Source organism: Protopterus annectens, chromosome 2.part1, assembly GCF_019279795.1.
Source record: "Protopterus annectens isolate FY-2018-M chromosome 2.part1, PAN1.0, whole genome shotgun sequence".
In the NCBI taxonomy this organism is placed as follows: Eukaryota; Metazoa; Chordata; order Ceratodontiformes; family Protopteridae; genus Protopterus; species Protopterus annectens.
In genome coordinates, this window is record NC_056729.1 from 210,728,755 (window position 1) to 210,753,541 (window position 24,787).

General features: G+C 38.2%; 1 protein-coding gene across 1 annotated transcript in view; it reads right to left on the minus strand.

Moving 5' to 3' along the window:
* The window catches only part of ABCC3 (ATP binding cassette subfamily C member 3), a 1,985,081-nt gene that overhangs the window by 464,249 nt on the left and 1,496,045 nt on the right, over positions 1-24,787 (minus strand). The window contains exons 17-18 of the mRNA XM_044062096.1: positions 24,554-24,730; positions 7,528-7,695 (exon numbers count right to left, since the gene is read on the minus strand). Of these exons, the coding sequence (XP_043918031.1) occupies positions 7,528-7,695; positions 24,554-24,730 (345 nt within the window). The remainder of the gene's footprint in view (positions 1-7,527; positions 7,696-24,553; positions 24,731-24,787) is intronic.

Genomic DNA, 24,787 nt, shown 5'->3' on the forward strand with positions numbered 1-24,787 from the left:
TATATATATATATATATATATATATATATATAAACTTGGAATGTTTTGAATGGAGATCGCCATACAGAGCGGAAAGGGATATTTACCATTTTCCTCACTGTAGTGCAATCTTGGAGTTGGTATATTTATTTAGCAGGGGGTGTGGGGAGTGCAGGGGGACTTTCCCCCTGCAAAAATGTAAAAAAAAAAATGTTTTTATTTTTTTTTTAAATTTCGTTTTCTAAGTTTCAAAACTTTAGTCTACTGGTCTCTGCCATTTGAAGTTCGATGTTTTGAAACTTCAAGCTTTAGAAGTAGATCCATATGGGTCTATATTACGGCATCAAACAGGGTGGTAACCATCTGCACATATTAAGCGAAATACAAAAACCTCAAATGACCACAAAAGCAAATTTTTTCCCAGGGGAAGAAATCGCTTGGCTGTCATCGAGGATTTGCCCTTTCCTCAACAGTAGTGCGATCTCGGAGTTGGTATATTTAGTTAGGGGGGGCGTGGGGGTCATACTGTCTTAATTTTTTTTTTGTATTGGCCAAGCGATTTTTTCCCCTGGGGGAAAAAATTCACTTTTGTGGCCATTCGGGGTTTTTCTATTTCGATTAATATATGTCAATAAAAGGGCGTTCGATTAACAGCCTGTTCGATTCCGTAATATAGATGCAATCCATATATATATAATGTACTTGTGCTCCCTCACTTTTCATGGTTATAGCACATAGTGAACAGGAAGACACAATGTTGGTTGTTCACCAACACACTACTCATCATCACTGCATGTGGCACCATGTGATATGATGTTTTACTGCAGTTTTTTATAATATGCTAAAGGTCATTAAATTCTTTAACATAATCATATACTACTAATGATGTACACAGCTTTGCAGTTATACTGTTAGTCTTGTTGAAAAAGGCAGAAGATAGAGTAAGTGCAATATACTAATAAGGACTATTGCAGTATCACAAAAGGCTCATTCAGAGGAGGACAATGAAACAGGGCAGCTTTTGGAATATGACACCTACAACATGAACTTTTTTTATGGCTTCATTATTTGAATAACAAATAAGAAAATAATTGCTTTCTGTTTTAGCACCATTAGATGCAATATACACTTAGAAAACTTTTTATGTACTACTCAGGTTCACAACTAAACTTAAGTATAGCTATGGACCACAACATTTATTTTCATATAATGCAAAAAAGACAGTTACTTATTTATTTGCTTGTTTAATTTAGTCAAAGATATTTAAGGAATGGCTGCAAACATTTGCCACATAAACATAAAAAGAGCAGCGAGTTCCATACTAGTATAGTCTTTTTCTCCAATATTTGCACAAAGGTGGTGCCACTGCTGACCCTGGAAACTATCGCCCCATTAGCTTGACAAGCCTGATCTGTAAGGCCATGGAGTGTATTATTATGAACCTCAAAACAAGGACATAGGCAATCTCTAAGCACTTGACCCCATCCTGTTCGGATTCGTCAAGGGCAGATCTCACCTGTTGAACCTGGTTGATGTTTTTGAGACTGTCACCAAGGTACTGGATGAGGGAAAGTCAGTACATACAGCTTACCTTGACTTGGGCAAAGCCTTTGACACAATCCCCCACTCGAACATCATTGATAAGCTAACAGAACTTGGTGTAAATCCCTATCTCATCAGGTGGGTGGCCAACCAGCTCACTGATAGGACCCACAAGGTCAAAATAGGTGCCTCCACCTCTGACAGCAGACCTGTCACTAGTGGTGTCCCCCAGGGACCTGTCCTGGGACCCCTATTGTTTGGCATCTACTTCTCAGAGGTCCAGGAAAAGACAAAAGGCCTGTGTCTGACCAAGTTTGCGGACGACTGTAAGTTGCGTGCTATCACTGACTCCCCAAATGATGTTAACATACTTCAATAGGGTCTCACAGCAACAAATGACTGTGTCCAAAGTCATGGCCTTAAGTTAAATGCAAAAAATGTATTATCATACCTTTTGGCAAAAACACGGTCCCTACTGATTATCACATCAACAGCAACCCCCTAATCATGCAACCTGCTGTGAGAGACCTGGGTACACAGGTTGACAACAATCTCACATTTGACCATCATATAGCAGCAGTGATCAGAAAAGGCTTTTATTTGGTTTATCTCATAAGTAAAGGGATTGCATCCAGAAAAAAGGAAGTTATTACCTCTCTGTACTCCTCCCGCATTAGGCCAATAATTGAATACAACTCCCCGTTTGGTATGTACCTCCAAACACCTGCACCAACTGGAAAGGTCACAGAAATACCTCACAAAGAGAGTCCATGGCCTTCAACACCTGTCCTATGTGGACAGGCTCAAATCACTATCACTCTACTAGGTATCATACAGATTGCTGAGAGGTGATCTGTCTCATCTACAAGGCAGTCTCAGACCCTGCTCTACTAGAGATGCTCTATATCCGTAAGTCTAACTCCTTGCGCATTACCTGATTGAAAGGCTTAAATCTAATATGTGACATTAACAAAACCTGCTGGAGAGACAGGTTTATCTCCCAGAGGCTGCCTCATCTCTGGAATAGACACCCCATACATGTCAAACAACGTACGTTACTGACCTCATGTACACAGACAATCCTCTCCTCCTACCACCCATCACTACAACCAGCGAGAGATGCACTTACATAGCCAAACTGGAATCAAAGCTCTCTCCGGCCAAGATTGTGCTAGACAGTCAAGAGGAGAAGGTTAACACGTGCATTACACCTCAAGCAACTCATAGCCCTTCAAAACCCACACCATCAACACCCACACACAGCAACACTAAACCCGCATATGCGGAGGCCCTTAACATTAACCTGCCCAAGCAACAAGGACCTCCTAAGCCGAAACGCAAACAAACACCAGTCACAACCAAAGTGACACATAGTTCACAACACCAGTGTGCCACCCAACAACAGCCCCTAAGGCAAGACAATATACCCAACACTTTAGTCATAGGTGACTCTATAGTCAGGCACACTGATGTCCCACTCACCAGGCTGAACAAGGAGAAAATTACAGTCAGCTGCCTGTCGGGTGCCAGGATCCGCCACATAACGCATGCACTCAAGTCATTCCACAACAAGTACAAATACGACTCTGTCATAGTCCATGCTGGAGTGAATGACTTGAGACGTACCTCCCTGGACTACATGAAAAAAGACATGGAAGAGCTCTTGGATCATGTGACCCAGGCAGGTATGACCCTAGCCCTGAGTAGCATCCTGCCTTCGCCCAGAATGATACCACAGTATAAGGACAAAATGATTGACTTCAACAATTGGCTAAGCTTCTGGTGTCATTCAAAGGGGATCCAGTATTTGTCTGCCTGGGAAGACATGATCGACAAACCACAATGCTTTGCCAGAGATGGTCTGCACCTGTCACCCCTGGGATTCAGGTTACTGGCTAAAGCTCTTGCCACCCTTATAGTGCCTTTTTTAGGCAAGGTTCAAAGGATAAAACCACCACTGTAACAGATACAAGCATGCAAAATCTGAAGGTAATGCTACTCAATGCTAGAAGTCTAAACCTCAAAATGCACTCTCTCGAGGCACTCCTAAAAATGGAGAACGTCGATATCTGTGCAGTAACTGAGACCTGGTTCAAGGCTCCAGAGGGCACCCCTGCAATACCAGGCTACAATTCTTACCACACTTTTTGGCCACAAAACCAAGACCAAAACACTAAAGGTGGAGGAGTGTCCATACTCACCAAGGATATTCACACCTCCAGGCTAGTTGCCCAACACAATGCATCTGAAATTCTCCAGGTGCAACTAACACTAGGTAAGACTGCAATCCAAATTGTAACTTGCTACAGATCCCCCAACATGCCCCAAGATTCTCACTACACCTTTCTAAACATACTGGAAAATATTAAGATGCACCCAAACACCCTAATACTGGGTGATTTCAACTACCCTGCCATTAATTGGGAAAACTACTCAGGTACCAACTCCTTTTCCCAACGGTTCTTGGAATTCATAAATTCCAACGCCCTGGATCAACTAATCCATTGTCCCACCAGGGGCTCCAATATCCTAGACCTGGTCATTACCAACATGGGAGATAGATGCTCCACACCAGTGGTCACCCCCTCATTGGTCAGGTCTGACCATAAGCAAATCACCCTTGACATCCACATCCCACCCCCACCCCCCAGTAAGGAAACCTGCTTAAACAATTTCTCCAAAGCAAACTTCATGCTACTGAAGTCAGAAGTGACAAACTTCACAACACCCACGCAGACGGGATCTGGAAGTTCGACTACAGAATCCTACACTAAGGCACTGTACGAGCACATCCACTGATGCATGAATCGTGCCATTCCAAACAGAACCAAGATGCTATTCTCCAAAAAAAGGAAGCCAATCTGGTGGTCCCCTGCTATAAACAAACTATACAACAGAAGGAAGAAACTGTTGCAGAAAAGAGAAAAATGCCAGGATGCAAAAAGCTCCCTCACCAGCCTCAGTAAGAAGCTGAGATCCCTCATAAAATCCTCAAAATCTAGTTACGAAAATAAAATTGCCAAAGATTCCAAAGACAACCACAAGGCATTCTATAGTTATGTCAAGAATCTAAATGACAATGCTCAGATCTGCTCTGAGCTACAACAGAATGGCATTAAATATACTGATCCCAAGGATATTGCCAATATCCTGGCAGATAGATTTAGTGCCAACTTCACCCCCCTCTCACCCCCTAAATGGCCCATCTCAATACCAAACAATTGCCAAATTCCGATAATCACGGCCACACAGGTAGAAACCGCACTCTCGAAAGCTAAGAATACAGCATCCATGGGACCAGATGACATCCCAGGATGTGTACTACATGAACTACAAAATGAACTGGCACCTCACCTAAGTGTCATGTTTAATCATAGCCTCACTACAGGCTTTGTGCCCACTGAGTGGCGCACAGCTACAGTTATCCCGCTCCACAAGAGAGACTCCACCTTGGATCCCGGGAACTACTGTCCCATCTGTCTGACAAGCCTGATCTGCAAGGGCATGGAACGCATTATCATGGAACTTATAAACAAAGACATTGGCAACCTTCAAACACTGGACCCCACCCAGTTTGGGTTTTTGAAGGGCCGATCTTGTCTCCTGAAACTGATTGACTTCTTCGAATCAGTCTCCAGAGCTGTGGATGAGGGTAAGGCGGTCCACACAGCCTATCTGGACCTTGCCAAGGCCTTCAACACCATCCTCCATCTGGAATCATAGATAAACTTACTAAGCTGGGCATAAATCCCTACATCACTCGATGGGTTGCCAACTGGCTTACTGACAGAACCCAGACTGTAAAATTAGCCAACTCCAAATCCAGCTCCAGACAAGTGACAAGTGGAGTACCTCTGGGTTCAGTCCTGGGACCACTCTTGTTTGGCATCTACTTCTCTGAAGTACAGGCCAACACTAAGGGACTCTGGCTAACAAAGTTTGCATATGACTGCAAAATGGGAGCCATTACTGAATCCCCAAATGATGTGGATATTCTACAAAAGAGCCTTACAGAAACAGATGCCTGGTGCCAGAGCTATGGGCTCAAGCTTAATGCCAAGAAATGTATAGTTATCCCCTTTGGAAAAAAACATGTAACCATGAATTACCATATAGGTGGCAGGACACTAAACATCGAAAGTGTGATGAGAGACTTAGGGACACAGGTGGACAGTGGTCTCACTTTCGATAATCACATCGCCACAACAGTCAGGAAACCCTTCTATGTGGCGCACCTCAGCACTAAAGGCTTTTCATCCAGAAAAAAGGAGGTAATTGTCCCACTGTACTCATCCCTCATTAGACCCATTATAGAGTATAATGCTCTGTTTGGTATGTACCTCACAAGACATCTGCAACAGCTGGAAGGGCCACAGAAATACCTCACTAAAAGAATCACAGGCCTAAAGCAGATGCCATATTCTGACCGTCTAAAAAAACTCCAGCTAATATTCTGTGGCATATCGTCTACTCAGAGATGATCTCTGCTTAACATACAATGTCATGTCAAACCCTGAGCTGTTGGACATGCTCCACTTAAAGAAATCCCAATCCCTCAGAGCTACACGCTCCAGGGATCTAAACCTTATCATCACAATGAACAAAACATGCTGGAGGGATAGGTTCCTGACCCAGAGACTCCCCATACTCTGGAATAGACTGCCCATACATGTCAAGCAGAGCGCCTCATTGGCCCTCTTCAAAAGGAACCTTTATGATTGGATGGGAGATAGGAAATTCACCCTGGGGGTCATGTCAGTCGCCCTGCTAGACAGGGGCCCAGAGAAGTAAATATTGTGGGATGAAATATCCAGGGAATTGTTATGGCTAGGCTTGCATAGGCCTTAGAGTCGATAGCCTAGTACCAACCTATGAACCCTCTTCAAGAGCAACCTTGATGAGTGAATGGGAAACCACAAATTTGTCCCAGGGGTTGCACTTGTGTCCCTCATCGGCAGGGTCGACAGGTGCTGATTGAGGTTTCGTTTTTTGGGGATAAACTCTTGGCTAGGCTTGTAAGGGCCCCAGAGCCATTAGCCTAGTAATCTCATACAATCCTATAAGTAAGAGTGAATAACATGAATAAAGACAACAAACTATTGACACAATTCTTTGCTTTACAGTAAATGTATTTGTATGCTTCACAAGTTATGTATTAGTTGTCGTGTTTTAACCTATTTACAGACACTAAATGAAAATTAATTATTTTGTGATTGTCAGTCACTTATGGAATGAAGATTTATTTCATGAGTTTAATAAAGGATCAAGTTCTTCCTTTTCTCTTGAAAGAATCACAAAAGAACTTTTCTATGAAGCCTATACATTGCATGCATTCCTTCTCTGTAGCCATCCGCTTTATGTTAGCATACAATACATAAGTATGGTACAGGTAGGGATTTCAAAGCTAAGTTACAGTATATCTTTCTAAAATATCCCTGTGTCTACATTTCATGTTTGTAATTATTCCTGTAAGTAAATGTTAGGCAAAGTCTTAAGAGTACCACAGTCACAGAAACTACTGGTAAGAAAAGTTAAAAGATGTTGAAAACTAGGCCCACTGAAATCCTGATGCACACCTGCCTCCTGGAAGAGGTCGTAGGCTAACTGCTATCCAGTGGTGCATGCAACTCATCGGGGTCAGCAAAATATGTCTTTTTAATGTTCATTTAATGTTCATACACCTTTCTTAGCTTCCCTGTTACATGGAAAGTCTTCCCAAAGAAACAAGCAACAACAAAGGAATACAATTTTGAGTCACCCATTGTACAATTCCAATGCTGTCAGATGTCACCCCCCCCATCAGTTCAAGTAGTTAAGTGAAAATCTGAAAAGCAATTTTCCACTGGGAAAGACACAATTCACTCATGGTGGATAATGCAAGGTTAGTGATGAATTATCTGAGGTGTGGGAAATGAATGGGTTATAAGATGTCAAAAACACCTAAGAGCAGGAATTACAATACAAAGAGAAACATTAAAAAAAAGATAAGTTTAAGTGTTTGCTTACCTTGCCTTTAAGTGCTCCTTCTGGACCAATCACCTTGTCAAAGATGTGTTTTGCTACATGTGCATCAACAGCTGAGAGGGGGTCGTCTAACAGGTAAACATCTGAATTACTATACAATGCCCGGGCAAGACTGACTCTCTGCTTCTGGCCACCAGACAAATTTATACCCTGCAAGAAAGAAGTGAGAAGGAGTTTCACATTATTTAATTTTGTGCAGAGAATACCTTAATTATTAATTTTTAAAAAAAAATTTATGGACACCATTTTTCCGGTAACTTTCAAGTACCCATCGTCAGTAGGCCTATTCAATCCCTTTAATTTCCTAGGACAAGGACACAAGAGGAAGAGGGCAGATTGGTAGTTTGTGTACAGGATTAAGGTTATGAGCTGCTGAGCTACTTCCTGTGGTGCAGGACTTGAGTCCCTCAGCTTTCATTTGCCTACTGTGTGACCTCAAGCAAGTCACTTAACCAGACAATGCTTTGGTAAAATTGAGTATTTTGGGTTAAGCCTATTAATGGTCTGCTGGACTGCATGCCTTGTGACTACTTAGAAACCTATAAAGGGATTGCAGCTGCTACTCAGCAGTATATATGATATTTTTCTGCATGCTCTGTACATCTCCTTGCTGTTTAGAAAGCACTGTGTAATGACTGCTGTGTTGGGTGATTTATGATTAAACACATCTACATACCCACACCCCCATCTACAGTGCTTGCACCACATGCACACCTTGTACATCCCAAGTGTGACAGATGTAGTCCTGCACCTTCCCCTTATTTGTGATGGAACTCTGCCAACTCTCTCTCCCTGTGATAAGTGCTATTGGCCTTCCCATCTTTCCAAGACTGCCAGGGCCCACCAACTGACGTTGGTTCATTGAGGGCACCGACAGGTCAAAAACCTCAAGATGGCAATGCCAATATTATTAATTCTGGTCTTACAGAAAAGTCTGCTGCTGCCTAACTAACAAGGTGCTGTTCAGAAAAAAAGTAAGAAATGCTGCGTTTGTCCACTAACAGAAACACAAAGAAACTGGAACACAAACATGACGTAATACCTTTTACTGGACCAACATAGGTTTTGGAACTGCTCACATTTTCAGGCAAGCAGGAGTCCTTTTGAACTCCCAAAAAAGGGCTTCTGCTAGTCCAAAATCTCAAGTAATTGCAAAACCTTTGCTAGTCCAATAAAAGTTATTATATCACATCTGTGTTCCAGAGTCTTTATGTTTAAGACATTTTTCAGTCTTTCTGAGTATCCTTTGTAATGGAACATTTTAGTAGCTAAAATGCAAATGCAATTTAGTGCTTCCACTTTAATAGGCTTTTCAGCAAAACATTAAATATAGTTTAGCATTTACAGTCTGAATCGCAACAGGATTTATTACATTTCCTTATTTTCCATTCAAATAGACAATTAACTTCTACTTTGCTCTTCTCTTTTAGTCATTTTGTGATCCAGTCTCCTTTGTGTCCTCAATCCATTGCTTTCCTTTTTTTTATATAATGGCAGGAGAGTTATATACGACAAAACTAAAATCTTGGCTGAAAATAAGAATTAATTTAATAGTCAAAGTGGATAAATGATTAAAGAGATCTTTTTCATCCATAAAAATTTCTTAAGATACTCCTTGGGAGTATTTAGTTGATTGGTCAATGCCCAGTTTATCACTGTGTATTTAGTCTAGCGTAGCCAAGCATATGGAAAATTGATTGTCTTCGGACTATAATATACTGTTATATTAGGTGACCTCAGAGTTAGTGCTATTGGACAGAGGAGCCACCAGGACTGTATTTCTAGGATGCCTTAGCTTGCCCTTGCAGCAGCCTTGTGAGCTTAACTACTGTTACATTTGAGATGTGCATTTAGCATCTGCACATGCACAGCGCCTCCAACAAGCTTCAGCACAGGATTGCTAGGCTCTACATGCTGCCAATTCAGTGAACTAGGATGGGTGAGCTGACATCATCCATTCACTCTCATCCACTTTTATGTCGCCCCTCTGGTCCCCAGTTCGCTAATCAAACATGGGTTATCTGGGGCACACTCAGGGCTTTATCCCTCTGTGTCACACGGTCGGATAATACTTTTGAAAATGTTGGCAAAATGAGATACATTTCCAATAAACAGCCCCAAGCATTTAAATTTATGATAAATGCAGCATTATGGATACAGAGTCTACTGCATGAATGGTCAGTGAATTGAAAGACACTGTGGTGATTAAATGTGTCCACATCCATCCATGAGCAAGATGCACTTCAATTAAGAGAAGAAACTATGAAGGGATCTTTTCATATTCCTCTCAACTTCACTACTCTTCTGCCTTCATGACAGTCAATAAGACATTTTTAATAACTTGAAAGTACAGTCTGAAAACAAGTTGTTTCCTTGTCCTGAAGTTTCATGTACGTTTTGCTTTATTCTTTACATTTTATTCAACTGTCCACTTCTTTTTATCTCACAGAACATTTTATACATTTCCCTTGAACTGTGTCCTGAACAGTACAGTAGCTGCAAATTTTCTTTTAACATTATTTTTAAATTTTCTCTTTTCTTCCCAAGTCAGTAAGTATTAAAACTGTATCAACACAATAAAGCTAATTTGTGATTATCTTTAAATAATGTGTCATATCAATATGGATGGAAAGTACAGTTGTGTAAAATCTGACCATAACAGTAGATGTCCTCTTTACTGTTGCAGTATTCTTTACAAAAGGGATCCCCTGCCAAGGGTAGCCCCAACATCCAGCCAGTATACCAAAGCCTTAGATTTTATAGAGATTGTATGTCACACGTTTGCTCCTTGCTCAAGGTTTAGGGCATAAAGGTGACGCACAGATGTACATAGCTCAGAACTGAAAAGCCCCAGAAGGAACAATTATTTCTAGGAGCTAGGAGGAACATGTGCATCCAGAAAGAGAAAAAAAGAAAAGAATTCTAGGTCAAGAAGAGAGGGAGTGAATACTGCAACAGTGAAGAGAAGAACATCTACTGTTATGTTAAGATTTTCCATAATTGTAATATGTCCTTCAAAATCACTGCTGTAGCATTCTTTATAAAAGGGAGAGTGCAAAAGTTCAAGAGGAAACTTGCGAGGAGGAAGGCAAAGAAAAGCTCTCTAGGAACCCAAGCAGGATAGCTCTGGCAAAGCCAACTCTTGCTCTGGAAACAACATTAAACTTGTAATCCTTAGTGTAGCTATGGACAGAAGTCCAAATAGCAGCCTCAAGGATGGAATTGGCATCCAAACCTTTGAAAAAGCACCAGAGGAAGCAACAGCTTCAGTAGAATGAGCCTTTACAGAAGTAGAAAGACATTTTCCATGAAATGAATAACAAAAATAAATGGCCTTAGAGATCCAGGAGGAAATGGTTTGCTTAGAAACTGATAACTTAGAGACCTGGGATGAAAAGAAACAAAATGCTGCTCAGATTTGAGAATGGCCATATTCTTATCCAAATAATATCTGAGCTGTCTATGCAAATCCAAAGTGTGAAAAACCTTCTCACTAGTAGACTGCAGAGAAGGAAAAAAGAAGGGCAAATTAGTAGACTGATTAAGACACAACTCATTAACCACATTGTGTATAAAGGGAGGATTAGAACAAAAAGACACCATATCCTTATAAAAAACTAAGAAAGTAGGAACAGAGATAATAGCCTAGAGTTCATAGACTTTGTTAGATGAAGTAAGGGCCAAAAAGAAGAACAGGATTCCAAGTACAATGTTGCAAGGAAACTGAAGCATCAGGCTCAAAAGGAAAGCGAGTCAATTTTTCAAGAACAGAACTGAGGTCCCAGGAAGGTGGAATAGGCTTTCTTGGAGGCCTGATATGATGCCTTTAAGAAATTGTTTGAACTCAAAGCTCAAGGCAAAAGAAGGAGTTAATGGTAGACATGCAGAAATAGCCAAAAGGTGAGCTTTAACCGAAGCATATGGCATCTCAGTATGGAGCAATTTATACAAATAAGAGAGAACTAGAGGCATCTTCACAGAAAATGGATCCTGGTTACGAGAAAGGTACCACACAGAAAATCTCTTCCATATGGACAAGTCTGATTTCCTGGTAGTGGGTTTCCTGGCCTCCTGCAGAACCCTAAGCACGTCTTCAGAAAAAAGGTGCCTAAAAGGGATCAAAACCCTACCACCCATAGTGTCAGCTGAAGAGTGGACAAGTGGAGATGGATCAGGGACCCCTTGTCTTGTGTGAGAAGGTCCATCCTGGTGACTACCCCTGGCTAAATGAAGAAGAAGGGGGAAACAATGCTGTCTGGGCCAAAAGGGAGTTACCAGCAAGATTTTTGGGGAGTCCTGCTTTATCTTGAATAGAGAAAACAGAGGAAGGGAAGGCATACAAAACATCTCCTTCCAAGGAAGAGATAGGACGTCCATATTCCAAGCCAGAGGATTTGGGACTCTGGTGCAAAAAAAAAGTTATCATTTCAAAGTGGAGGCAAAAAGTTCTACCTGTGGAATATCCCACTGATGGACAATGTCCAGAAACAAATCTCTGTGAAGCATCCATTTGTGAGCTTGTATACTGGACCTGCTCAAAGAGTCTGCTAGTATATTTTGCTCTGAAGGAATGTATACAGCCTGAAGAGTCACTTGATACTGGACAGCTTGATCCCTAACCTGAAGAGCCAGTCTGCAAAGAAGGTAGGACTGTGCCCCACTTTGTTTGTTGATATACCACATCACTGCAGTACTGTCTGTGAAGATTTGAAAGGGAAGTCTTGGGTTGACAGAAAGCTGATGAATCCACCACTGAAGCTTGAGTTTGAGGCATGGAAAGGAGACAAACCAAATAATCCAGTGGATGACAGTGTTGAAGACACACTGACCTTAGGAAACACTGTAGCTTTCTCATATGGAGTCTGTCCAGAGGCAGCATAGGAATGGTGGAGGCCATAAATCCTAGAACCCTGAGAAAATCCCTGCCTGTGAAGCAGGCCAGAGGTAGAAGAAGAGATTGAAAAAAGGTGATTAGAAATAGAGCCTTGGGTAGAGGCAGAGATGACAGCCTTTGAATGGTCTGCTGCAGCTGAGAAACAAATGATCTTGGGAAGGAACCAGGGCCGATTTCTGAAAGTTTATCGGAAATCCCAGGCTTTGTAAGAGACAAACCATAAACTGGAGGTGCTTAAGCAAGACTTTGGGGGATGAAGCCTGAATGAGCAGGTCATCCAAATAAGTAAAGATTTGAACTCCTCTCATCCTGAAAAAGCCAATGACAGGAGGGAGGGAGGGATATGGTGAATACCTTTGGGGTAGAAGAAAGGCCAAAGGGCAAAGCAGACAACTGAAAATGCAAGGAAGGAACAGAGAAATGTAAAAACTTCCTGAAAAGGGGATGAATTTGGATGTGAAGATAAGCATTCTTGAGGTCTAGGGATACTAAGAAACTCTGGAGAAGGAGAAAATGGAACAGGGTGTGAAGGGATAGCATCTGGAAGGAAGAGGCCATCAGAAAGGTGTTGAGCTGAGAAAGATCCAGAATGGGTCTCCAGGTACCCTCCTTGCTAGGGACCAGATACATGCTGGAATAAAACCCCTTTCCTTCCTGGGCAGGAGGCACGACTTGAATGGTGCCTTGTGCCAAAAGACCCTGAAGCAAGTCTGGAAAGAATGGAAGCTGTTCCTGAGGAGGTTGAGGGATGCCAAGAAAAGGAGGGTGATATTTCCACACCATGAAATATCCCTGGTGGATGATAAACAGAACCTAAGAGTCTTGAGCGACCCTGGACTTCTGAGAAGTAGGAGTCTGAGTAAACTTACCTTAGGAGAAAGGCAAGGGTGTCAGCATCCAAAAGCAGGTTTGGAGGGATAATTCCTTGGGAACTTAGAGACAGGAGACACAAAAATATATATCAACTCCTGGAAAGCCTTGCCTTTGTCCTGGAGGGACTTAAAAGGTTTAACAGCAGCAGAAACAAAAAGGTTCTTATTATCAAGAGAAGCATCCAGCAATTTAGCCTTAATATCATCAGGTAAAGGCTAGTGATAAAGCCAGGAATAATGTCTCAAAACAGAACCAAAGTTAGCAGCCCTAGAGGAGACATCAGCTGTATCATAACTACATTTAATAGAGTAGCGAGCCACTTGAGAGGTAGAACTCAGTAGAGAATGGCCAAGACCTTCCCTTCTGAATCAGGGAGATAAGAGATAGCCTGAGAAGTTTGAGAAAGAAGGGCTAAAGCATACCTAGTCAAGTGGGTCTGTTAATTAATAGCCTGAAAACCCAGGGTGGCAACAGTACACATCTTTTTGCCTAAATGCTCCATAACTTTACTGTCCTTGTCTGAAGGAGGTAGTTTAGTTGAAGGGAGAAGGTTACAAGACTTGTCAGCTAAGACAGATGCTATAGAATAATCAGGAGAAGGACAGTTGTACAAGAACTTATAATCATCAGGTACCTTGTAAAATCTGTCAGGTTTCTTAGGGGCTGGGGGTTGCGAATCAGGGGCCACACAGTCTGCTGAAAAGGAATCTAGAAGGGCAGCCAAGACAGGAGGTACAACAGGAGGGCTTAGGAGACTCCATCTGTAGGAGCTCATAATATCTCTTTTGAATACTAGAAACCTGAGAACAGTGCCATTTAAAATATTCCATCATGGAAGAGATAGTGTCTGCAAAGGAGAGTTATTCCAAGGGAGAGTTTGGACTAATATAATCTTCTTCTCAGATCCATAATCCAAAGGGAGAAGGGATTTAAGAGGAATATGCCAATGACTCTTCCTCAGTAGCCAAATCCTCTTCAGAGGATTCCTGCTCTCTGGGCCTCTTAAGGGGAGTACATGACCAATACAGAACAGGCACAGAAACTTCTTGGGGAGGCTTTAAGCTTATTAAGGCATTACACAACCCCTGGGTAAAATCTCCTGCAACTGACACTGGAGATCCTTAGCAGCAGGGGAAACATGCTTGGTTTTCTGTTTTTTTTTCTTTTGAGGGATGACTGCCCTAAAACCCTCTTCCAATCTGCTTCACAGTTTCTGTCTACTAGCCTTAATATATTCACAAGCAAATATGCCTGCAAACTTTTGTGTAAATCTGGCAATTCTAAACCCCCATCTCTAATGGCACTGTGACTCTCTCCCATGCTATTCTGGATCATTCTCTATCACGTTAATACTCTCTCATTGTTTGTATAAATTTTTCTCAAAAGCTTTAATTTTGGTAAATTCCAAAAAGTTTGGCCTGCATAAATGAAGTGTGGTATTATACACATTCTTAGCACCTGTAATCTTTATCCTGTGTTTAATTTTATTGTACTGCAATTCTGTATTGGTTTATTAATGTATCCTCATTTTTTCTTGTAGGAAGTCTGCACTGTGTCTTATATTGTTTTCCCTATCCATATCCCTAACTATCTAAGTTCTTTCACCCACATTCCCATAGTATCTCCTTCTTCCCCTGCAACCCCTTCCTTAGCTATTAATATTGCTTCTTATCTTTATTTATTCCATACAATGATTTCTGCCTGAACCCTCTTAAAACCATCTATAATTTGCTGAAGTCTTCTTGCTGTTTTGTTAATGTCAAAAATATATCATCTCATATATTGTTAGCTTCTTATCTTTCCTCATCCATTTATATCCCCTCATACTGGATTTCCTTATTTTTATTGCTAAAGGGTCAATACACAATGCAAACAGGAGGAGAGTTAAAGGACACCCTTGCCTTGTCCATATGGGATCAACTTCTGATCTCTCAAAACTGCAGCTGCAGAAAGAAAAGGGATATTTGAAGTACATACTTGCCTTAAGTAGGCAAACAATGGTCTTAATGGGGATTCAGCCAGGTCAGGCAGATGCATGTAGGAAGAAACAGAAAGTGAAGGAAAAGCCAGCATACACACACACACACACACACACACACACACACACACACACACACACACACACACACACACACACTAGGTAGTCATTGTGGTAATTAACAGTACTGCATAAATGGGACCTGAGCTTCCCTGCAAGATTTGGAGATTTGAGATCTCAGTACAGATGATAAGCGTAGAAGCTGACAATGATTCCATTAAAAAAATGTTGAAATCTGTGCTAAAAATAGAAGGTTAATCCAGACAGAAATAATAAGAATTCTGAAAAGCATATAAAGAATTTGAGGACAAATCAAAAGCCAGACCTGATAGCATGGATGGATAAAGGCCAGACTATGACCCAAATCATCTTAGTTCAACTAGTTCAATTGACAGCTTTGGCAGCTCTTGGAGCTGGCACAGGGAAAACAGATGTGAAATGGCTTAGCTGGCTTGTAGCTCTTTGAGAAAAAGGTGTGGGGTGAATGCTCACGAAGTATAGTCCTACGCTAGAGTCTTGCATGAAGACCACTGACTGCATGGGAGTGCTCATTTTAATGGAGGAAGGGCAGCCTTGTGGGAGTCATAGAAGCAACTGACATACCCTTGCTGACATTCAGCCTTGAGCACAGTACAATTAATTTGTAGTGGGGATAGGGATTAAAAAGTAAAACTATGTTCCTCTACAGGAATATAGCCCCACAACTGGTACAACCAACCCTCATCCCAGGGAATAAATGAGACAATCAGCAGGGTGTAGAGTGATGACGGTTTGTAGATCACTGAAGCAAACGAAAAAAGAGATTGAATGACAGCAACAGACTGTAAATTTCAAACACTGCAAGACCAATAACAATATCACAATTACATAGTATTTGTAAATATTTATATAAAGTTGAAGATATTCAACTGAACGTGATTTTAGTAAGGATTTCCGACACTTTAATGATTTAACAGTGAGTTTTTCAAATTTTTTTTGTTTTATGTTTTAATCTTACATTTCTGGATGTTTGGGGCCCTCAATTTCAGGTCTCACACTGGTAATAGGGAACCAGTAAAAGATAAAAGGAACTGAAGTACTGCTAATAGAAGATTTTCCAGTGTGGGAAAATGAAGATGGCGGCGATCCTATAAGCACCTCACAAAAAACGTAAAGGAATATAGTCATAAAGCTGAAAAATGCTAAGAAATTAGTAAGATATAGATTTCAAATACTGTACTATAATACATCATGCAGTTTAAGGAAAAGGGATATAGTTATTTTATTGGGAAAAAACTATTCCATTTTTAGAGCAATCTTTGGAGGAACTGGCATGTCGTAAAAAAAAGGTCTGAACTCTTCCATAAAATAAAACAAAACAAATATATTAAAATGTCAAATGAAGCAGAAACTATAGAGGCACAAATGGCCAGGACAAAATATTTTACACTTGCAACACCTGAACCAGAAAAGGAAGCTATAGTACAAAACAACAGGAAAATCCAAAAGTTAATTCCTAGCCAAATTAGAACAAAACCCTGGCCTAGAACAACTAAAAATGGCACTACAGACATTGCAAATGGCAATACAAAACTTCTCGGATCAACTTTCAGGCTTCGGTAGCACAATAAACCAAATAGCTGCTTGCTTAGAGAAAACGAGGTAAAAATCACAGATAATGAAATTAAAATTGACCAAATGCAACAATACAACAAAATAACTGCAAAAAATGTTCATGAGATTCAACAAAAAAATATAGATTTAGAAGGTAGAAGTCAAAGAAACAACATATTAATTAGAATCATCCCAGAAACATATGAGCACTCACAGTTAATAGATATAATAAAACAAATTATGGGTTATCTCCTTGAAAATACATCAGAGGCTAACAAAATTTTAATTGAAAAAGTACATCGCACCATCCACCCAACACAAGTGCTCAACAAGCCAAGACAAATATACTTAAAGATTTTGAATTGTCAAGATGTTTACAAAATTTTAACAGCAACTAAAAAAAAAAATAAAAAAATCAGAAAAGCATAACCTGGAATGGAAAGAAAATTACATTCACACAAAACATACCATTTCAAATGAAACAACGACAACAACTAGCACCATTCTGCACATATTTAATTGCTAAGAAAATTTAATTTCAGATGCATTACCCCAGCAAGCTAATTTTTCAATACAAGGACAGTAAATATGCTTCTGAATCCATTAAAGATGCAAGACTCACATTTATGCAAGCTTTTAATGAACTGCCAGATAATCAGTCCTAAATACACCCTATATAAACCAAAACAAAAAATCCACTTCATAACTATGGAAGAGGAAAAGAGAATAAATAAATAAATAAAACAAAAAAGAGATTATATGAACCAAACAGTGTTGTTTTTTGAATGGAGCCAGAACATGGAGATGCTATGTGAGTTGGCCTGTGGTAAACGTTTGGGTAAGCATGCCCTCTGCACGAACACTATTGGCTTCAGTACTTCCTGTTCCCCTTCCTCCTGTAAAACGATGGATGTAATTATGAACCACAAAAGTGGGCTACTTAGAGAATTTCCGATTAAAAGAAGCAAAAAAGTAGAAAAAACTGACAGAAAAGAAATTTAAAGCCTAGAAACAGATGCAAATCAATATATTTGAAAAGAAAAGCTACATATCTAAAACGAAGAGCGACGAGAGATGAGTGGGTTTGGAGTTGCTTGAGCATCCAAGAAAACCAGGCAGGAAATTAATGTAAAGGTTTGGACTCCAGCTCTAGGTTTGCTACAAAATTTAAGACATTTAACTCAATTTTGTATAAAAATGATGACACTAAATGAGCAATGCCTGTATTAATTAATAGACATGGCAATTTTAATATTGCAATGTTAGCATGTTTAGCTTAATTTGTGGCTTCTGTTAGGTAAGAGGCTGCAACAAGAGTTTCTTATTTATATGAACAATTTCTAAGGAAGTTGTTCCATGGTTTGTTTTCGGTCTTGATGGGGCTTCAGTACACATATGACAAGAAATAAATATTTGATATATTCTCATAGCTATGTAAACCAGTTGAACAGATAGATGTTAAAAGACAAAGCGCATCAGCCCATCAAGCGCTGGCTCAAAGAATTAATATTATATATATAATATATTTAATATCATCTATGAGTATTTGGATCAGAAAAGCCTTGATTTATAGTTCTTTATTAACCAAAATATATTAGGTAGGTGTTGAAATTTAGTTTGGTACTGACTGACCACAAATGGCAGTGTTACAAGATATGGAAAAGGTTACAACACATCATTCGTTCATTGCTAAGGTTAATGTGATGGTGTCGTTTGGTTGTAAAACCAGTGATGCATGACATATGTCCCTTATATTTTGAAGTAGTACCCAGAGCTGTTATTTTTCCCCCAGTGGCAAGCCTGTATGTTGGAGAGATGTAAATAAGATTAAGAAAGGACAGATCTTTGTGCCCTCATAATTGCAGTCTCTGTTGTCATTCTTAACTCCTTCATTTTATGAGGGGAGCTATCATTTTTTTAATATTATACAAAATGTTTCATTTGGTGGAAAATTACTATTGAAACAATTTGACTCCATGATTGGGCATGATCATGCCATAAATATTAAGTTAATACTGGTTTATTAATGTCAGTTGGTTAAAGTGAATGAGTGTAATGAACCACAATGCTTATGGTAATGAAATACCAACTGATATATCAAATTTTTTTTTTGGGGGGGGTCATGGAAATTTATACATTTTTGTCATGAGAATTGTGAGAAGCATTTGGTAAAGAATATTGTAATTTGATAGCTGTAGAGTAAAAAGTAGTGCTGCTAGATTTTAAATGGTGATAACAATTTTACCATGTACATACAATATAATTAAAAGGAAACTAATGTAGAGCGTAGTTTTGCAAAATCTGGTGGAAAACAGTGAAACGCCTAGACGAGACTGTTTTTTCCTTCTATGTTGCAGACTGTTAAGAAGGTCTAACTTGATAAATCTTAACTTAAAGCGGATAACATAACACAGGCTCGACATTTCAAGTAGGGAGCCGTGGAGTAAGGGTTGGTGAGTAGGAAAGGATATGCTAGTCTTAATTTACCTATTTTTTTTTTTTTTGTTTTAAAAAGGTTTAATAAGAAATTATTGTTCAGAGGTATTAAAAGATTTCAAAGTTACTGTTATGAATACTTACAATCTTTTATTCTCTTCTTGGCAAGGTAGATTTGTGGTTAGGCACAGGGCTAGGGCCATAAGAGTCAAGTGAAGTGTACATGCCTGTCAACATGCCTAAAAGACTGTTTATATCGCTACAAGGAGACATTTTCACAGAAGATAAATAATAAGGGGGAAAATGAAAACACAATGTGGATAATTGATTCATGGAATGTTAAAGGGATTCAAAACAAAAAGAAAAGGAAATCATTACTGCACCTAGCTTATAAATCAAAAGCAGAAATAATATTTATTCAGGAAACACATATGATATTAGGTGATTGGGTGGAAGACATGGAGAAAAAATGGATAAGAACAAGCATTGTTTCGGGTAATAACACCAACAGTAAGGGGGTGGCAATTATAATAAAAGATTCATTTAAAGAGCAAATTCTACAGTATGACTGTGATACAAATGGGAGATTGTGTCTTTCTACTATAAAAAATATTCTTTTAGATAAACCAAATATTATTCCTGAATATATATGCCACTTGTGAGAAACAGCAATATTTTATCATGTCAGTTTATAATATATTAACTCTCTTTCCAAATTACTACTATATTTTAGGGGATGATTGGAACTCAATAGCTGATCCCATGGCAGACAGAAAAGGTAAGAGTAAAACATCCAATACACAGGCTTCTATAGCGATTTCAGATCTAAAATCAAATTTTGATCTTTTTGACCTATACTGTTTTCAAAATAATAACTCACAGATGAGAAAATTTATAAATTATTCCCATTGCCATAAGCCATGGTCTAGACTTGACTTCTTTTTAATCTCTCGAATATTAAGGGCAAAGATTAAATATAATACAGAACCAAAATTTTTTTTCAGATCATTCTATAATCACAGTAGCCCTAAGTTGGCCAAATGATGCTAACATGAAAGTAAAGGTACATAATTGGTACCTGAATCCAAAGTTACTCAAAAAATAGAATATGATCCACGATATAAATTACATATTAGATGGACTAGTAACCAATATAGCCTCACTGTAAATCTCATACAACATCCAATGGCAGCAACTAAGACACAGATTAGGGGAATTTTGATTAAGAATGCATCATATTATAAAAAATATAATAGCAGAGAAATGTTTTTCAAAAAGAGAATAAATTAAATAGAAGCAGAACTACATAAAATGTTTAACCAAACCATAGAAGAGCAAATGAACAGATTTCAAAAAGAGTTATACAGTCTACATGCAGAATAATATTAATTTAAAGCAATTAAAACATCAGTAAGATACGTGGAATGGACTTTAACTGCCTCAAAAATACTGGAAAGACTAATAAATGGGAATAAAGGTATCCCTCTTACAACATAAATAATACACCAGGGAAACTCCTACAATACGAGCACAGACATTCTTAAAATTTTTGAAGAGACATATACCCAACAATATGGACAGCAAAAACAAATTAATACAGATTGAGAGAGAGCTTTTCTTAAAAATTTAGAATTTGCAAAAATCAGTCAAGCTCAAAAAGAGCTTCTACTGGCACCTTTCACACGTCAAGAAATATTGTCAATAATAAACAATCTTAAAGCAAGTAGATCTCCGGCCAAGACGGATACATGGCTGAATTCTACAAAATTTTTGGACATAAAATGTCAAAGCTCTTGTTATTAATATATAATTACATAAAGGAACATGGGAGTACAGATCTTTACTTAAATGATTCCAGGACAATTTTTATACCTACAGAAAAAAAACAACAATGAAAACAAAACCCATTGAATTATAGGCCAATTTCTCTGATTAACCTGGATATTAAAATTCTATCAGCAGTCTTGGCCAATAGATTACAAAATATAATGCAAAGTATTGCATCTCCCGAGCAATCAGGGTTTATACAAAATAGGCAAATGTGGGATAATACATTAAAATTAGACACAATGGTACTACTATCCAAACAACACAAGAACCTAATGTATACACTTGCAATAGGCAGATGTAAAGCATTCGACAGACTAAACCACAACTTTATTCTCAATATTGCCTTATTTTGATATACCACAAAACTTCATAAATATAATTAAGATCCTTTATGAGAACACTCATAAAACATTATACACAAATAAAAATAACTCAGATCCAATAACTATCTTAAATGGGACCAGACAAGGTTGCCTGATATCCCCATATATTTTTATTTGTACATAGAACCTCTCTTTCTACTGATAAAACAAAAGACTTACCATCATATCCCAGAGCTTTTTAATACCAAAATAGCATTATCAGCTTTTGCTGATGACTCAAATCTATATTTTACACTCCTAAATATGGATTTGAATAAAATATTAGAAACAATGAATAAATTCTTAAATTTCTCCAATTATAAAATTAACTCTACAAAATCTTCTATATTCTCTTTAAATCCAGCACATCACATAAGTTCATATTTTCCAGAGTCAGAAATAAAACTAAATTATTCTCTGAAGTATCTGTTGATATTGTTCCATCATGACCAGAGATTTCTTCTCCAGACTAACTTTTTAAAGCTATGGTCAGATATTGAACAGAATATTCAGAGATGGAAGAAAATCAAACTACCCTTCCTATCAAAAGTAGGAATCATTAAAATGAAGATTATTACTTTAATTCAATGCATCAAATATTTCAGTACAAAACAATGTTTTTAGGAAACTAAGTGCATTTCTGGCTAAGTTTGTTTAGCACCCCAAGTCAGTGAGAATTAGTAATCAAAAACTATTGTAATTTCGGACTATGATTCTAAGAGGAAAGAGTGGACTCTAACATGGATCAAATTATGGCACAAATATATTTCAAATTGTAAAATTAACCCTAAAGTCCTGCCATTCCTTACTAGAGGAAGTGTTAAAAAACTCAAATTATATATTTCATTAAAATATAAAACAATAAAACTACAAAAGTTTTTGAATCACTAAACCTAATAAATTCATTTAATATGTTGAAACCAATGCACTTGAATCCAAATTTTAGATTAAATAGGGATATGATAAACTTAAATAGTTACCGTCTTATTAAAGAAAAAAAAAAGTATGAGACCTATATGAATATAAAAACAATTCTTTAGAGGACACAAGGAAAGCCCTAAGTCTCCCTACAGGATATACTATAATCTTAAGACAAGTTAGAGAGCTAATTGCTTCCTTTATTGGTAACTCTGAAATAAACAAAAATTATGTTAATACATGTAGATCTTTATGGAATCTATTTAAAACAAAGGAGAAAATGATATCTAACTCATATAAATTGACTGAATCCCTCAAATACCAGTCATCTACTATTTTTTCAAATTACTGGATGAAACAAAATACTTTGCTTACTGATGAGCAAAAATTAAATTGATTAAAATAACAATGAAACTGACACACTTTAAAAAACGTATCTACACTCAATTAATGATTACAAACAAAGCATATTTAACCCCAGTAATAATAAATAATTTGAATGCAAAAATCTCCCCTGACTGTCCATACTGCCACTTTTAAGAAGCAAACCTAATCCACATATTCTGGAACTGCAAATGTACCTATAGGTTATAGTGTTCATTAAAAGTCAGATTAGAGAAGATGGTTTACGAGAAGTCTGCATTATCATGGGAGTTTGCAATCCTACATATTATGTTTCAAAATCTACCAAAGCTAAAACTACACATATTGATTACCATCTTCTCTCTACTAAAACTATATATTGCTCAAAACTGGATAGATAGGTCACAGTTGACATGGGAAGGCTTCAGACAAACGGCATTCAAATATGTTTTAGCACATAAACTTACCACAAATAACTCAAACAGGCATTTATACTTTCTACAGTATTGGAATGCTCTCCTTGACCACATCCTAAAATAAGATAGGTGGGACAGAGAACTTGCAATGTGAATAAAACCACACAAGAGATATTTTATTTTGTTTGTGTTAGACAAATATAGGTCTACTGATGATAAAGATGTAAAGAAAGTATGGCTAATTTAATATACTGAACAGTAAGTAGTACAATCAGCACTTTTTGCATATAGTGTACATATGTTATCTGTTTGTCTCTAGTTGCTTACATATTCTCTAAAATTTTGTAAAGTCAAACTCTCTTGGCATGTTATATAACAAATATGCTTAAAGAATGCTTGAATGGTAACTACATTGTTATTAAAATGTTTTGATTGTGATGTATGAATATGAATATCAAGATGTAAGAAGAAAATAAAGATAAATATTCAAAAAAAAAAAGATTTTCCAGTGTGGCAGTAAGAAAGTATTTATAAGAATGAAAGCATGTTTTAGAAGCAATAATGAATGCTGCTTACAAGTTAGTACAGTTGAAAATCTAAAGGTTAACTGGTAAGCCAAGTTTGAGAAAATTTAGTGCTAGGAAGATAGTAGTCACCTATTACTGAGGAAGCAGAAGTGGTATAAAGGAAGTAAAGTTGGAAGAAAGTAAAAAAAAATAAAACTGCCCCTAAGTATTATAGCAAATAAATAGAACCATGACGGGAAGCCTGTGATCCTAACCAGGCTAACAAGTAGACTGAGTTAGGATAAAAAAAAAAGGCAGAAAGCAAGTAAAGTAAAGTTAAACAATGTGGAAAAGCAGGCATATTTTTCATCATTTTGAAAGCAAGCAACTATGTCCTAAATGCCATCAGGACAGTTACCTAATGGAAAGAGAAAAGGAGTTTCAGACTTTGGGGTCCATGTACGTGAAAACTGTGTCTGTGGAAACTAATGTAGTGGGTGGCAATATGAAAGACATGTTTCTCTGTTCTTGCTTCTAACACTATATGAGATAGTGGAGGACAGACACTGGGTGTGTAGACAACAGCAGCTGTTACAGAGACGCTTATTTACAAAGGTGTCAAGGTGTGTGTTTCTGTTAGTAAAAGTAAGGCACTGTGCTTTGGAAAGAGAAATGCAGTGATGCTGCAGTGAAAGACAAATGTACTTACTCCTTATAATAAAATCACTCAAACTGCTTTGCATAGACATACAGCTTAAACTCCTTTTTTATATTATCACCTTTTCACCAATTTCTGTGTAGTCTCCTCCAGGCAGCACCTCAAGGTCTGTAATTAGAGCACATGCTTCCAGAACATTCTGATACTTGTGTTCAGTGAAAGGCTGGCCAAATAAAATATTATCCTTCAAAGTGGCATTCTGGATCCAGGCTTGTTGGGGAACATAAGCCACAGTGCCCTAAAAGAAAATAAAAGAACAGTATATAATTAAGATTTTTTATGACATTTGACAGAC